This window comes from Chinchilla lanigera, unplaced genomic scaffold (assembly GCF_000276665.1).
Source record: "Chinchilla lanigera isolate Chin_1 unplaced genomic scaffold, ChiLan1.0 scaffold00010, whole genome shotgun sequence".
NCBI lineage: Eukaryota > Metazoa > Chordata > Mammalia > Rodentia > Chinchillidae > Chinchilla > Chinchilla lanigera.
The window spans coordinates 31,956,956-31,970,950 of NW_004955411.1; the positions used below are offsets into that span (position 1 = coordinate 31,956,956).

The 13,995-nt window shown below is 37.5% G+C and overlaps 1 protein-coding gene across 1 annotated transcript in view; it reads left to right on the forward strand.

The window, feature by feature from the left end:
- Positions 1 to 13,995, forward strand: part of Qrsl1 (glutaminyl-tRNA synthase (glutamine-hydrolyzing)-like 1) — a 30,796-nt gene that overhangs the window by 6,229 nt on the left and 10,572 nt on the right. Inside the window, exons 2-7 of the mRNA XM_005377831.2 lie at positions 2,676 to 2,835; positions 3,114 to 3,212; positions 4,694 to 4,790; positions 9,363 to 9,551; positions 12,451 to 12,626; positions 12,709 to 12,821. Of these exons, the coding sequence (XP_005377888.1) occupies positions 2,676 to 2,835; positions 3,114 to 3,212; positions 4,694 to 4,790; positions 9,363 to 9,551; positions 12,451 to 12,626; positions 12,709 to 12,821 (834 nt within the window). The remainder of the gene's footprint in view (positions 1 to 2,675; positions 2,836 to 3,113; positions 3,213 to 4,693; positions 4,791 to 9,362; positions 9,552 to 12,450; positions 12,627 to 12,708; positions 12,822 to 13,995) is intronic.

A 13,995-nucleotide genomic window follows, 5' to 3' on the forward strand; every position in this document is an offset into this window, starting at 1 on the left:
GCCTGCGTGCACGCCCCGCCCCCGCAGCGCCTCTGTGGTAGGGCAGGGCGGGCAGGGCGGAGTAGCAACGGGAAGCGGTGGCCTCAGGGGAAGGGCCAGTTTCCATTAGAGAAAAGAAAGGCCGGGAGAGCAAATCTTTTCAAACAAATTTCAGAGTTGCCTTTGCTTCTGTGAAGCCGACACCTGCAGTGTTCTCCCAGGGGACACACGTGATTTCCGTTTCCGACTCCTCACGCTCAGTCCACTGTAGCTAATTAGCAGCTTTGTTTTCACTTCTTTTTTCTGATTCCCTTACTGATCTTGTGAAATACAAATTTCCTGAAAATGAGTCTAAGGAAGATCACCATTTAAAATGAGTGTTCCTCGAAGACTGTATTCCTTGGCCTTGTAAGCACACTGTGAGTCCTTAGCTCTTATTCCGACAGCAGGGCAGCGTTTGTGAGGTGGGCATTAGAAGACTTGAGGGACCACGGAGGGAGAAGGTGGCGGACACATTTCCTGCTCTGCCTGGCTCTCTCACCCAGCCGGCCACCGTCGTCTTCTTGCCCGTTCACCATTCACAATACTGGAATGCAGAGCTGTCTTTTCTCATTTCTTTTTAGCTTCTTTCTTCTAAGGAGTTTACATTTCATACAAATGTAATCTTCTTGTTTCGTCTGACTCGCTGAAGTCAAGCCAGCCTGTCACCGCCCTTCCTGAATCCCTCCCGGAAGCCCTTTTCCTCCTGTCAGTGGCCTCCTCCCCCACTGTGTTCATTTAGACCCTCAGGCCTAAGAATGCCACTGTTTGATGATTTATTCAGTAATTAATTTCCCCTTTAAACACACATGTCTATTGCTTGATGTACGGAGGACATGTTAAAATACCATCAATTTGAAAAACTAACTGAAATTCTGCTAGAGATAGAAATGGTGAGAGAGGCGTGGGTTTGATCCCTAGCACCCCCGGTAGGAAAGAGGGTGAGGAAACTGTATTATGAAGTCACCCTGTCCGTTATTATTTGTGTCCCTTTAGACAAATCACTCAGTGTCTCTGAGCTTCAGTTTCTTCACCTCTAACGTGAGGTTAATAACACATAACTTGTGTGATTGTTTTGTTCTTTTTTTTAAATAAAAGGAGGAAAACATTAACAGACAGACAACCTTTTACAAAATAGCAAAAGAACAGTACAGACAATACAGGGTTACAAAGTGTTAGGAAATTAACAATGCTTGTTGTATTATATATTGATATCTTCAAAGTGGTTTCTCATGAAAACAGATAGAGACATACAATACTGATCAATCAAGGACTCATTGACAGTTTCTTTCAGCAAAGAAATAGAAGACAGTAGATCAACTATGTTAACTATCCTGTATATACCTACATACAAAATTTCTCCTTCTTTCCCTTCTCTTTTCCCACATTTGTGTGATTGTTTTAACGGTTAAAAGAGTTGATAATACATATGCAACAGTAATACTTAGCTTTTGGTAAATATGAGTATTACTCTTCCCTGTCCTCTTGTCTTTGAACTCTAATCTCAGTGGATAATTTCTCTTTTTGTACAATCTCCAAAGCTTTGGTTTACTCATTTTTTTTATCTGATTAGCAAGTACATATTGCTTCCTATAAGAAATATTCAATAATCACTGCTTCCTCTGAAGTCTTACTTCGTATCAGTGTATGTGAGTTCTAATCACCAGTCACTTTTCATGCAATTTGGTTGTTTCCAGTACTAGAGACAGAACTCCGGCTTCACACTGAGCCACGACCCCGCCCCCGTTTTTACTTTTTATTCTGAGTCAGGGTCTCACTAAGTTGCCCAGACTGGGCTAGAACTTGAATCCTCCTGCCTCGGCGCCATGGAATGCTGGGATTTCAGGTGTGTGCCACCACATCCAGCTTCATACAGTTGTTTTCTGTTTTGTAGTGCTGAGGACTGAACCCAGGCCCTCACACATGGCCTGAGCATGTGCTCTATCACTGCTCACCCATGATACAGTTTATCTTATTTTACTTTTTGTTTTTTTTGTTTTTTTTGGTTTTTCTCCGGTACTGGGAACTGAACTCATGACCTTGCGCTTGCCAGGCAGACGCTTTGCCGCTGAGCTAAATCCCCAGCCCGATACAGTTTATTTTAATGCTTTCTATACCAGCTCTCCTAATGCACAATAGACAGAATTTCAAAAATGGCTTTTTTAGATGCTTTTGAATCTATATAAGCATTCCTCTCACTTTATAGTGGTTTATACTTGAATTCCACAATATTTATAAAGATCTTAAAGAGCCCTAAAGTCTTACAGGAGCTTATGCAGTTCACTTCTCTTTTCTTACTCTTGACTTCTCACACTGCAGCCAAGCTACTTCTTGTACAGAAATCTCCCCTAAACCATTCTTTTCCCTGCCGGGCCTCAGCTCCTGGCCAGGATGACTTTCCTAAACTATTGCTGTGATTTGCTCAAGCCTAACTCAGAAAGTTGGCCAGCTAGGGAGAAGAATGCCATGTCCCTCAACGCATCCTCAAGGTGATCAACTCCCGGCTCTTCATTTACTAAGCATACAGCTGGTACAGTCTCTTGCTTCTGACCCCAAACCTCACTTTAAAATTGTTTATTCACTCTGTTGTCCCCTCAGTATAATGTTTGAACTTCTGCATGCTCAGTTGAAAGGTTTTTAAATTGTACATATTGTAGGTTTCTGTGGCACTGAAACAAGGCCAAATTACACCAACAGAGCTCTGTCGGAAATGCCTCTCCCGTATCCAGAGGACCAAGTTTCTGAATGCTTACATTACTGTGTCAGAAGAAGTGGCCTTAAAGCAAGCTGAAGAATCAGAGAAAAGATACAAGAACGGTAAGTTACTTTCAATTATACCTAATTCTTCTATCTCCAGAGAAGGAGTTTAATTGGGATATAGCTGTCTTCATTTAGCAAGTAAACATTTAAACATAACCCAATTGAAAGAACTTGGCATGAGGTATAATAAAATTGAGGCGAATGTCCAATTATAATAGTTTCCAACATAAATTTGATTTCCGAAAAGGTTTAATTCCTAAAAATTAGTAGTTATTATAAAAACTAGTACTGCATTAATGTATCTTTATATTTTGAACCACTGTCCCCTAATGCAGGCCGGTCACTTGGGGACTTAGATGGAATCCCTGTTGCGGTAAAAGACAACTTTAGCACGTCTGGCATCGAGACAACATGTGCATCAAATATGCTAAAAGGTAAAATGTAACTGCTCAGAGCATTAATAACTTTATAAAAGTGGGTACTTTTCAGTTTAAAGGTTCTGAAGAACCAAGATCATCTTAGGTGGACTACATCTTTGAAGGACATAGGGTAGGATGTTACATCTTTACTGTTTGCTCTTTCAGAGTGCAGAATTAATCTTTAGAGGTAGGCCAGCTTCATAAGTGAATGCTGTTTCAGAAGTTTTAGAAATCCTGTTGAAGAAGACTCAATAACTGATCTCTATAACATGCTTAGGTGACCTCTGTGTCCTGTGCACTGAAAACATGGGAGTAAGTGTGAACTGGCTGCCATCATGCGTCCCTTGTGGATGCAGGGACGCGTTAGCAGTTCCTCCCCAGTCATTCGTTATTTCCTCAGCACTCCCTCTCTTAAAGAACCCAGCACGGTGATGCTTAGTGTTATTCTCACAGTCCAGTAAGTCCATATCTGGCGTGTTTATCAAGATACTTGGATCCGGGGAAAAAAAGAAATGGGGAAAAAAAGGCTATTCAAAGTACTACACACTACAAGTAATATTCTATGAGAAATGTGCCCCAAGTTTCTCTACTAGGTGGACTCTTATTAGCTGCTTTGGAATATATACCAAGCTTTTCAGTAGACAGGAAATTATTAGACAGGAAATTTTAGTAGACAGGAAATTTTAATTGAGAGTAAAGGTCTAGAGCTGGGCGTAGTGGCACACGCCTGTAATCACAGAACTCAGGAGGCTGAGGCAGGAGGATCGTTGTGAGTTCGAGACCAGCCTGAGCTACAAAGTGAGCTCAAGGCCAGCCTGAACTGCATAGCAAGACCCTGTCTCAAAAAGATAAAAGGAAAAAAAAAGGAGAGAATAAAGGTATATTCTAATGAGAAATACATAAAAATTTCCACATAATGTCATCAAAGAAAAAAAGTACAATCAGCAAAATAATAATTTGGAATTATAAATTTCAGAATTTTCATTTGGAATTTATTTTGTCTCTGACTATCATGCAACATTTTGTAGTGCTGTTAAAATCAGTGTTGTTTTTTTTTTTGGTTTTTCTCCGGTACCGGGAACCGAACTCACGACCTTGTGCTTGCCAGGCAGGCGCTTTGCCGCTGAGCTAAATCCTGAGCCCCTAAAATCAGTGTTTTTAGATTATAAAAGTAGTGAATGAAGACTGTCTTTGGAAAAAGTACAGTTAGCTGGAGAAAAAATTAATATAGAAAAAGTATAATATACTGTTCAAGTTAGGAATGATTAACACATATCATTTGTTTAACTGTAGTTTAAAATCTTATTTTCGGGGCTGGGGATTTAGCTCAGCGGCACAGTGCCTGCCTGGCAAGCGCAAGGCCGTGAGTTCAATTTCCGGTACCAGGAAAACAAAACAAAACAAAACAAAACGAAATAAAATCTTATTTTCTATGTCTGATTTGCATGTTCACTATTTTTTTTTTCCTATCATAAAAATAACTAAATTTTTTTCAGGTTATATACCACCTTTTAATGCTACAGTAGTTCAGAAGTTGTTGGATCAGGGAGCTCTACTATTGGGAAAAACAAACTTAGATGAGTTTGCTATGGGGTAAGTAAAATTGAAATTTTATTGTCTTATGTTTCTCATCTGTGGCTTTCATTTCATTAATTGGAAGTGTCTAAAAGCATCGAGGTGATTGCTTGAGGATTCTAATGCCAGTTTCTTAGTGTTGCAGTGAGATTATGTTCACTTATCTAACAGATACATAGACTTACCTCATTTTGATCTTAGCTGGCATTGCTTTCATGAACAATGATACTAAAAATCTTTTCACGTTTATTTTGCCATTCATACCTACTCAAATCTTGTGCCAGTTTTTAAAATCCTGTTGTTTATTTTATTAATGAGTTGTAAGAATTCTTCCATATAGTCTGGATTCAGGTGTATTATCAGGTGATTTGCAAATATATTCTCCAACCTTTAGCTTTTCATTCTCTGAAAATTCCTTTCAAAGAATAGTTGTTATTTTCGATGAATTTCAGTTCATTTATTCTTTCCCCTTATGATTCATGCTTTATATGTCCTAAGAAATCTTTATCAAACTCAAGGTCACAGAAACTTTCTTCTAGAAGTTTATAATTTTAGCGCTTACATTTAAACATGTAATCCATTTTGAATTAAGTTTTATGTATGGTGTAAATAAAGGTTTTTTGTTTGGATTTTGTTTTTTTTGCATATAGACAGCTGGTCATTCTAGCACTCTTTGCAGTAACAGCTAATCCTTTCCTCATTAAATTACCTTAGCTTCCTTTTGTCAGAATTCAAACACATGCATAAAGGTCTATTTCTGGACTCTTTCCTGTGTCTGTTTATTCCTATATCACATCATGGTTATTGTAGCTTTATAGTAAGCCTTGAAATTAGGCAGTGAGAGCCCTCCAACTCTGTCCTTTTTCAAAGTGCTTTATAGAGTGTAGGTCCTTTATGTTTCTGTATAAGTTTTAGAACCAGCTTCTTCTACCAGAGTTTGTGAGACTTTTTTTGATCAACTTGGGAGGAATTAGTGTCTTCATAATTAGCATCTTCACACATGTCTTCTCATCCAAACATCTTGTATCTCTGTATTAACTGAAATTATAATTTTTCTCAACAACATTGTTGTGATTTTCTGTTTATCTATAATTTTTGTCTGTATATAAATCACATAATTTGTTTAAGGTATTCCCAAGTATTTTATGTTTTTTAACACTATAGAAAATGGTATGGCCAGACATGGTGGTACATGCCTATTATCTAAGAGGCTAAGGCAGGAGGATCATAAATTTGAGGCCAACTGAACAACTTAGCAAGACTCTGTCTCAAAATAAAATTTAAAAGGGCTGGGAGCCAAGTGTGGTGGTTCACACCTGTAATCTCAGCACTCAGAAGGCTGAGGCAGGAGGATCACCATGAGTCCGAGTCAGGCCTGAGCTACATAGTGAGTTCAAGGCCAGACTCTGTCTCAAAAACAGCAACAACAAAAAAGGGCTGGGAAGGTAGTTTCGAGACAAAGTACTTGGCCTTGTATGTTCAAGCCCTTCAGTTTAATCCTCAGTACCACCAAAGGGAAAAAATGGTATATTTTTCAATTTTTGAATGTTTATTGCTGGTACATAGGAATATAGTTTAGTTTTCTTTATTGACCTCATATCCCATGACCTTGTTAAAGCTCACTTAGTAGTTTTGGTTGATCTTTGTGGATTCCTTGAACTATTCTATGTAGATTTTCCTGTAGTCTGTAACTAGAAACAATTTTATCTTATTTCTTTGTCTTGCCTCACTGCACCAGTTAGCACCTTCAGTCCATGTTGAATAGAAGCAGTAGAAACCAAATATCTTTGCCTTATTCTTGGTCTTGAGGGGAAGCATTCATTTAGCTTTTCAGCAAAAGCACTCTTGATTTCTTCTTTTTTAATACTTGTGATATTTGCCTGGTTCTGGTCATAGAGAACACTCGATTCATATTCACAGTGGTATTTCTTGGTACTCAGCAGTATATGTTTAATGAACTCATCTGCAGAAGTAAACTGAAACGTAGGTTTTTTTAAGCCATTGCCATCATCAACTGATGAGAATGAGCATCCCCAGTGCAGGTGAAGTGGCCTTCATGTGACTCTGAGGACACAGCCTCGCCTGGGCCATATTCCAGCTGAGAATGCGTAACCTGGACCTGATAACAAGAAAACACACTCATCCAAAATGAGAAATGTTCTCTTAAAATGTCATATAAAAATAAAGGCTGCGGAAAGGTTTCAAGTTAAAAGAGGCTAAAGAAAGTAAAACCTAAAAGTATAAAGTTAGAGGGAAAACTTAGAAAATTGTTTCGACCTTAAGTTAGGTAAAGATTCTTAGGACACATAGAAGATAAATCCGTTTGCAAAATTGATAGATTGGATTTTGTTTAAAAAAAAAAGAACTTCTGGTTTGCAGATACATTTCAGTGGCCAAGTGCTTGCCCAGCATGTATAAGGTCCTGGATTCAATTCCCCAGCACTTCAAGAAAAAGAAAAATTAAGAACTTCTGTTCTTTGAAATAGACTACTAAAAATGAAAAGGCAGCAACATACTGAGAAATATTTGCAAAGCATTTGCAAGACATGGTATCTAAGCTGGGTACGGTGATGCATGCCTGTAATCCCAACACTGGGGAGGCTGAGGCAGGAAGATCACTGAATTCGAGGCCATCCTCAGTTACATAGTGAACTCATAGTGAACTCAAGGCCAGCCTCAACTACACCACAAGACCTTGTTTCAAAAAAAAAAAGAGAACTGGTATCCAAAATGTATAAGAACTTTTTCCAACTCAGTAAGAAATCAACCGTTTTATAGATGAGCAGAAGCTTTAAGCAATCATTTTGTTAAAATGATAAACACATGAAAAGATGTTCAGTGTCATTAGTCAGTAAAATGCTAATTTACACCACACTGAGACATGTAACATTTTTTTGTTGGTGGTGGTGGTTGGGGTTTTTTTTGGTCTTTTTGAGACAGGGTCTTGCTATGAAGTTCAGGCTGGCCTTGAGCTCACTTTGTAGCCCAGACTTGCCTCCAGCTCACAATGATCCTCCTGTCTCAGCCTCTTGAGTGCTGGGATTATAGGCGTGCACCACCATGCGTAGCACATAACACTTAGTAAAATGACAGAATCAGCTAGGTGTGGTGGTTTGTGCCAGTAATCCCAGTACTCTAGGCTGAGGCAGGAGGGTAAGTTTGAGCCCAGCCTGGGGAATTTAAGGATTTAAAGAGACCCTGCCTCAAAATAAAAATAATAATGGTCTGGGGATTTATCTAAGTGCAAAAGCCTTGGGTTGAATCTCCAATACCACCACCCACCCCAACCCACCCACAAAGAAAGAAAAGAAGAAAAATAGGCAATATCAGATACTGACAAGGATGCAGAGAAAATTGTATTTCTCATATATGGCTGGTAGGGAATACAAAATGTGTAGCTATTTTGGAAAATAATTTGGTGGCTTATTATGAAGCTAAACACATATTTACCATATACCCTTATAGTCCCAGTCCTAGGTATTTACCCAAGTGATTAAGATTTATATTTACACAAAAGCCCTGGTTTGCATGTAAAACCTGCTGTAGCTTTATTCATAATTGCTCCAAACTGGAAATAGCCCAGTGCCCCTTAACTGACAAAGATAAAGTAATGAAAAAGAAAAAAGAGGTGAAAGGGACAATGACAACTAAATGTAATACCTGACTCTAAACTTGATCTTGGATAAAATACTATAAAGTACATTATTGAACCAGCTGACGAAATCAGATTACAATTGGCGTGATGGCTCACACCTGTAATCTCAGCACTCAGGAGGCCGAGGCGGGAGGATTGCTGGGAGTTCCACCCCAAGCTTAGCCTACATAGTGAGTTCAAGACCAGACTAAACTACATAGTGAGACCCTGTCTCAACCCACTAAAAAAATACCATTCTATGTGCAGTATTGTATTGATGTGAATTTTACTATGATTGATAACTCTACTGTAAGCCAAAATGTCCTTAGGAAATTCACACTAAATACATAAAGAAATTTGAGGTAAAGGCCCATAATATAAATCACTGTTAGGTCACTCAGGAAAAAAAAATGTGTATAGACACACAGAGCATGCAAATGATAAAGCAAATGGAACACAGTGTTAATAGGTACATCTGGTAAAGGATAAAAGCATTTCATTTATTTTTACAATTTATCTGAGAATAACATTTAAAAAATTTAAAAACAAGTTATTAGCATTCCACTTATAATGCTTTTTCTTACAACTTCTGATTAAAAGAGGAATTCCTTCAAAATGTTCTTAACTACTGTATGTGAATGTTTGTGCCCTTTCCACCTGACAGACTGTAACTTACCAGGGAAGGCATTTTTATTCTTCTGGATGATCAACTGGGAGAAGCTCTTTCCTGAGCACACCAGTTTTCTCTCTTTTCTCCCTCAGCTGCTTTCACCTCCATCCTCCACCACCTCCCATCTCAGTAAAAGCTACACTGAGCAGACTTCTGAGCTTTTCCAGTTCCAGCTACAGTGGATTATTAAAAGCTCCAGGTGTCAGAAGGAAATAACAGACACTCCGGAGACGCGAATTTCACGTAAAGTTAACGTAGGGCATCTCACTTTACCCCTTCGTGTCAGATCTGGAAGCACAGATGGTGCATTTGGTCCGGTGAAGAACCCCTGGAGTTTCTCAAAACAGTACCGAGAGCAGAAGCGAGAGCAGAGGCGGCCAAAGTTGCACCGGGAGCGTGAGGGCACCGATTGGCTGATCGCCGGAGGAAGCTCAGGCGGGAGCGCGGCTGCTGTCTCAGCACTCACGTGCTTTGCGTAAGATGCTTTCTTCCCTCTGTACTTTAAAACCCATCCTGCTACGTATGGTCGTAAACCATATGCAAAGTCCATCAGCAGAGTAACTCGTATGCTGGGATTTCTGTTTCTTTTTAGTAAGCTATTTGTCCTCAAAGATACATCAAAATACTATCTGCTAAATACTGCACACCATATGATGTATATACCTCATACGGTGAAGTTTAATTTGAAATAGCATTTGAAACTTTATAGTATCTGGTTATTTTGGAAACATGATTTCATAGAGCTTGTAGAATAAAGCATTAAGCATAAGTGGACTGTTGAATTTCATTTTTTAAATAATTTATTGAAATGTCTGCTTTTTGATTATACAAATATTTATAGACTCTAATACTGTGTCTTTGGTTCAGTGCTGCTGAGCTGTTAGTAATGATTTCTCTTTCAGCAAACTCTGACTTTAAAAAGATAAAGATGTTCCTAATATTTATCATTTGAGTATTTAAAATAGTGTTTTCAACAAATATGCAACTAAGTACCTGTATCATTAAGTAAAATTTTTTCAGCCTTGTCAGGAGCTAATTCTGTTTATCTGTCATGCTCTGTCTTTAGTAGGAATTTAATGGTTAATATTTTAAGTCCCATTTTTAAAGCATTTCTTAACCCCCTAAAGAGTAGTAGTCTGTTGTATTTTATCAATCTCGATGTAACCAAATTGAATATATTTCTTGAGTAATTTTATCTCTCCTTAATTATCCACTAACACTAAGCTCTTTCACAAGCATTGCAACCAATAAATTGTTTATATTTTTTAGCATTGTGGTGCTTTAGTTTCTCCCAGTTTTTTAGTTTTCCTGAAATCTTGCTAACTAGTGAAACCATTTCACTTTATCTCTGTGGAATTTGATAGCACGGCATTCATATTAATGAGTGCCCTGACAAGTTAGAACTGCCGGATTAGATGCTTTTTTTCTCAGCATCCCACTTGGCGTTCATCTTTCGGAATGCGCTTTGAGAAGATGGCATTTTGACACATAAGTCCTGTGGAAATACAGGTTTTACTTTTACACAGCCATCAGTGCATGCTAATAAGAGAATGTATCTTTTAAAATTGTGAAAGCAACAGTCTGATTTTGTAGCTTAAATGAACGTGGTGAGAAAGGAAACATAATTTGCATTTTCTGTAGAGCACAAATGCCATGTTATTGTTAGGAGCGTTGCTCAGTCCAAAGCTGTACTTTAAATACACTCAATAGAAGCACAAGCCAAAAGTAACTTCCAATTGAATGTGTCCCAAACTGTGAAGTATTCTGCTCTTGCCCCCCATTTTTTTTTTTTTATAATAGTTTTAAAAACTGGAAGGTCTTGGTGTACTGTGTGACCACTAAAATGAATGAGCTAGGACACTATGTAGTGACATGGAAAATTATCCAAGGTAAGTTGTTAAGTGAAAAACAAGGTGCACAACAGTACACTTGGGCCTCTTTGTATTAAAAGTAATAATTACAGAGGAGTGGGTATCTGTCATTACACAGACGGGTCTGGCTGTCTGGATGAAAGTATATCAAAATATGGAACAGCTGTTACTGGAGCTGGGATGAGAGAAATTTTACTTTATCATATACTGGTAGGATGTTTTAATTTTTGTAGTAGATGTGTACTACTTTTCTAGCAAAAATATTTTTTTTTTCAGAGTTGTTTAAAATTTCATTTTAATTGGGGTAAAGTAAACATAAAATTTACTATCTTAACCATTTTTGAGCCTGCAGTGCAGTAGTATTAATGACATTATTGTGCAAATAATCTCCAGAATTCAGTAACTCTCCTCCTGGTCCCTGGTCACGACCCTTGTACTTGCTGTCTCTAGGAATTTGAATACTCTAGGTACCTCATGTAAGTGTGATATCATACAGCATTTTTGTCACTGGCTTATTTCAAAATAGTTTGCTTTTGTTTTTTAAATAAGAATAGCACATACTCTAGGTGAGTGGGCAAAGAAACGAATAGTCACTTTGTAGTTGGGTAATACTAATACAAGGAAGTATGAAAAAGTACTCAGAAATGTACATTACCAAAACATTTTGGTTAACAATAATTTTTTTAAAAAATTAATTTAAAAAATTTTTAAAAACTATTACTGAAATATTAAAGCACAACTGGATTCACTGCACTTGGGAATACAAATTGGGTAATTTTCCTGACAAGTAATTTGATCATATGTATCAAGAACTTACACTAGTAAGAGGACCTTTTCATCCATTAACTCTGCTTCTTAGAAGTCAGCTCAGCAGATATATGGGCAAAGACTTACGTTTAATAAAAATGTTCATTATAAAGTTATTTATTATATCATGTAGGAACAACAGAAATGTTTATATAAATTATAGTCCATCTTTACCCATGATATCTAAGTGAAGTAGCAAAAGGATTGTATCTGAATTCTGGGAGAGGTGTGTTTAATTTGTAAAAGTATCATTAATTGGATTTATTTTAAATGTCAACATCAAAGAAAGGTATACAGTTTGTATGCACATCAGTAGGAGATTATACTTTATAATACTGAGATTTATATTATGGCATACTATCCATAACTTCAACTTGCAGTAATTTTAATGCCATAAGGCTCATGATAAGCCAAAAAGGGATTGAAACTTGTAATTGCAGAATGATCTCAACTATGAAAAAATACATTAAAAAAAGAGTTGAATATGCCAAAATGTTTAGCTGTGTTTGCCTTTGGATAGTAGAATATTTACTTACCTCTTGGTACTGTTCTACACTTTATGGATTCTCTGAGATGAGTGTGTGATACTTTTTATAATTGGGAAAATACACTTTAAAATATATATATTCAAAAGGATGGATTCCCAAAGTAATTAGATATGTCACTCTTCTAAGAAGAATTCCACTTAAATTCCAGGGCTTTAGGATCAGACACTGGAGGATCAACCCGAAATCCTGCCGCCCACTGTGGGCTTGTTGGTTTTAAACCCAGCTATGGCTTAGTTTCTCGTCATGGTCTCATTCCCCTGGTGAACTCGATGGATGTACCAGGAATCTTAACCAGATGTGTGGATGATACAGCAATTGTATTGGGTATTTATATGATTCCCTATCATTTGAAACAATTTTACTGTAAAACAATAGGCCTGTCGCATAGAAATATTTCTTCTTACAGGTGTACTGGCTGGACATGACCCCAAAGATTCTACCACGGTGCAAGATCCTGTTAAACCATTTACGCTTCCTAGTTTGACAGATGTGAGCAAACTATGTATAGGAATTCCAAAGGTAACTTCTTTCTTTCTTAACTTTTTCGGAAAACTCAGATCAAATACAGAGCCGGACTTGGGAGTCAGATTAGTTAGGCTTAAATTTCTATACTGCCACTTTTACTAGCAATATGACTTCAGCACATGACTCAATCTCTGTAAACCCTATTTCTAAAGTGGGAATAATAAAAGCATTGAGATCATAGAACTAGGAACATTAGATTATCATGTAAAACAAGGATCTGTAAATTTTTTTTCTGTAAAGAGCTAGATAATAAATATTTTAGGTTTTGTGGACCATACAGTCTTGTTAATGCAGCTACTATAGAGAAAAAAAACAGGCATAGATAATATGTAAACTGAGGAAGACAAGGTGTGATTAAAACATACAGTGAATGTTTAAGTTTTTAAAACTTTGTTACAATAAAAGACACATTGCCATTAATTCCCCTCAAGATACTCCCCCTGCCTTCAGACACACTAATCCTGTCACACTTGCCACTTTCTGAAGCAGTTCTGGAAGTCCTCTTTCATGAGTGTCTTTTTCAGATGTGATCAAAAATATAGTGAGTGGTACTGCTGCTGTGTGCCATCCAGTGGAAAGACAGGTTTATAAAAACGTTATGCTGTGCCCTCAGCCACCTTATTGACTGGGTATGGCACCTGGCAATCTCCAGCTCTTCCCCAAAGTCAAAATTGCTATGAAAGGTAAATGTTTTTAGTCAAGGTAGCCAGGAAAGACAACCAAAAAAGGCCTTTAAGAATTGCTTCAGAAAGTGGCAGATATGATGGGATGTGTTTGAAGCAAACGAGAGTGTTTTGAAGGGGATTATCAGCAATGTATCTTTTACTGTAACGAATTTTTTAAAATATAAACATTTACCATATCTTCCAATCGTACTCTGTATGATGGACTTGTTTTTAAAAATATGTGACTGGCCACCTCTTGCCCATGGGCTACAGTTTGCCAATCCCTGATATAAATATGACTTAGCCCAAAAGCATACCACACATCTGATGTATGTCCTCACTAAATGTTACCTTTACTATTACTACAACTACTGCTGCTGCTACCACTACTGCTGCTCCTGCTACTACATGTATTATAGTAACAGTCCATACATGGACATAATGTTGAATTGTTGGCTTTTTAAAATTTTTTTTTAAATCTTTTCTTTTTTTAAAAATTTAAA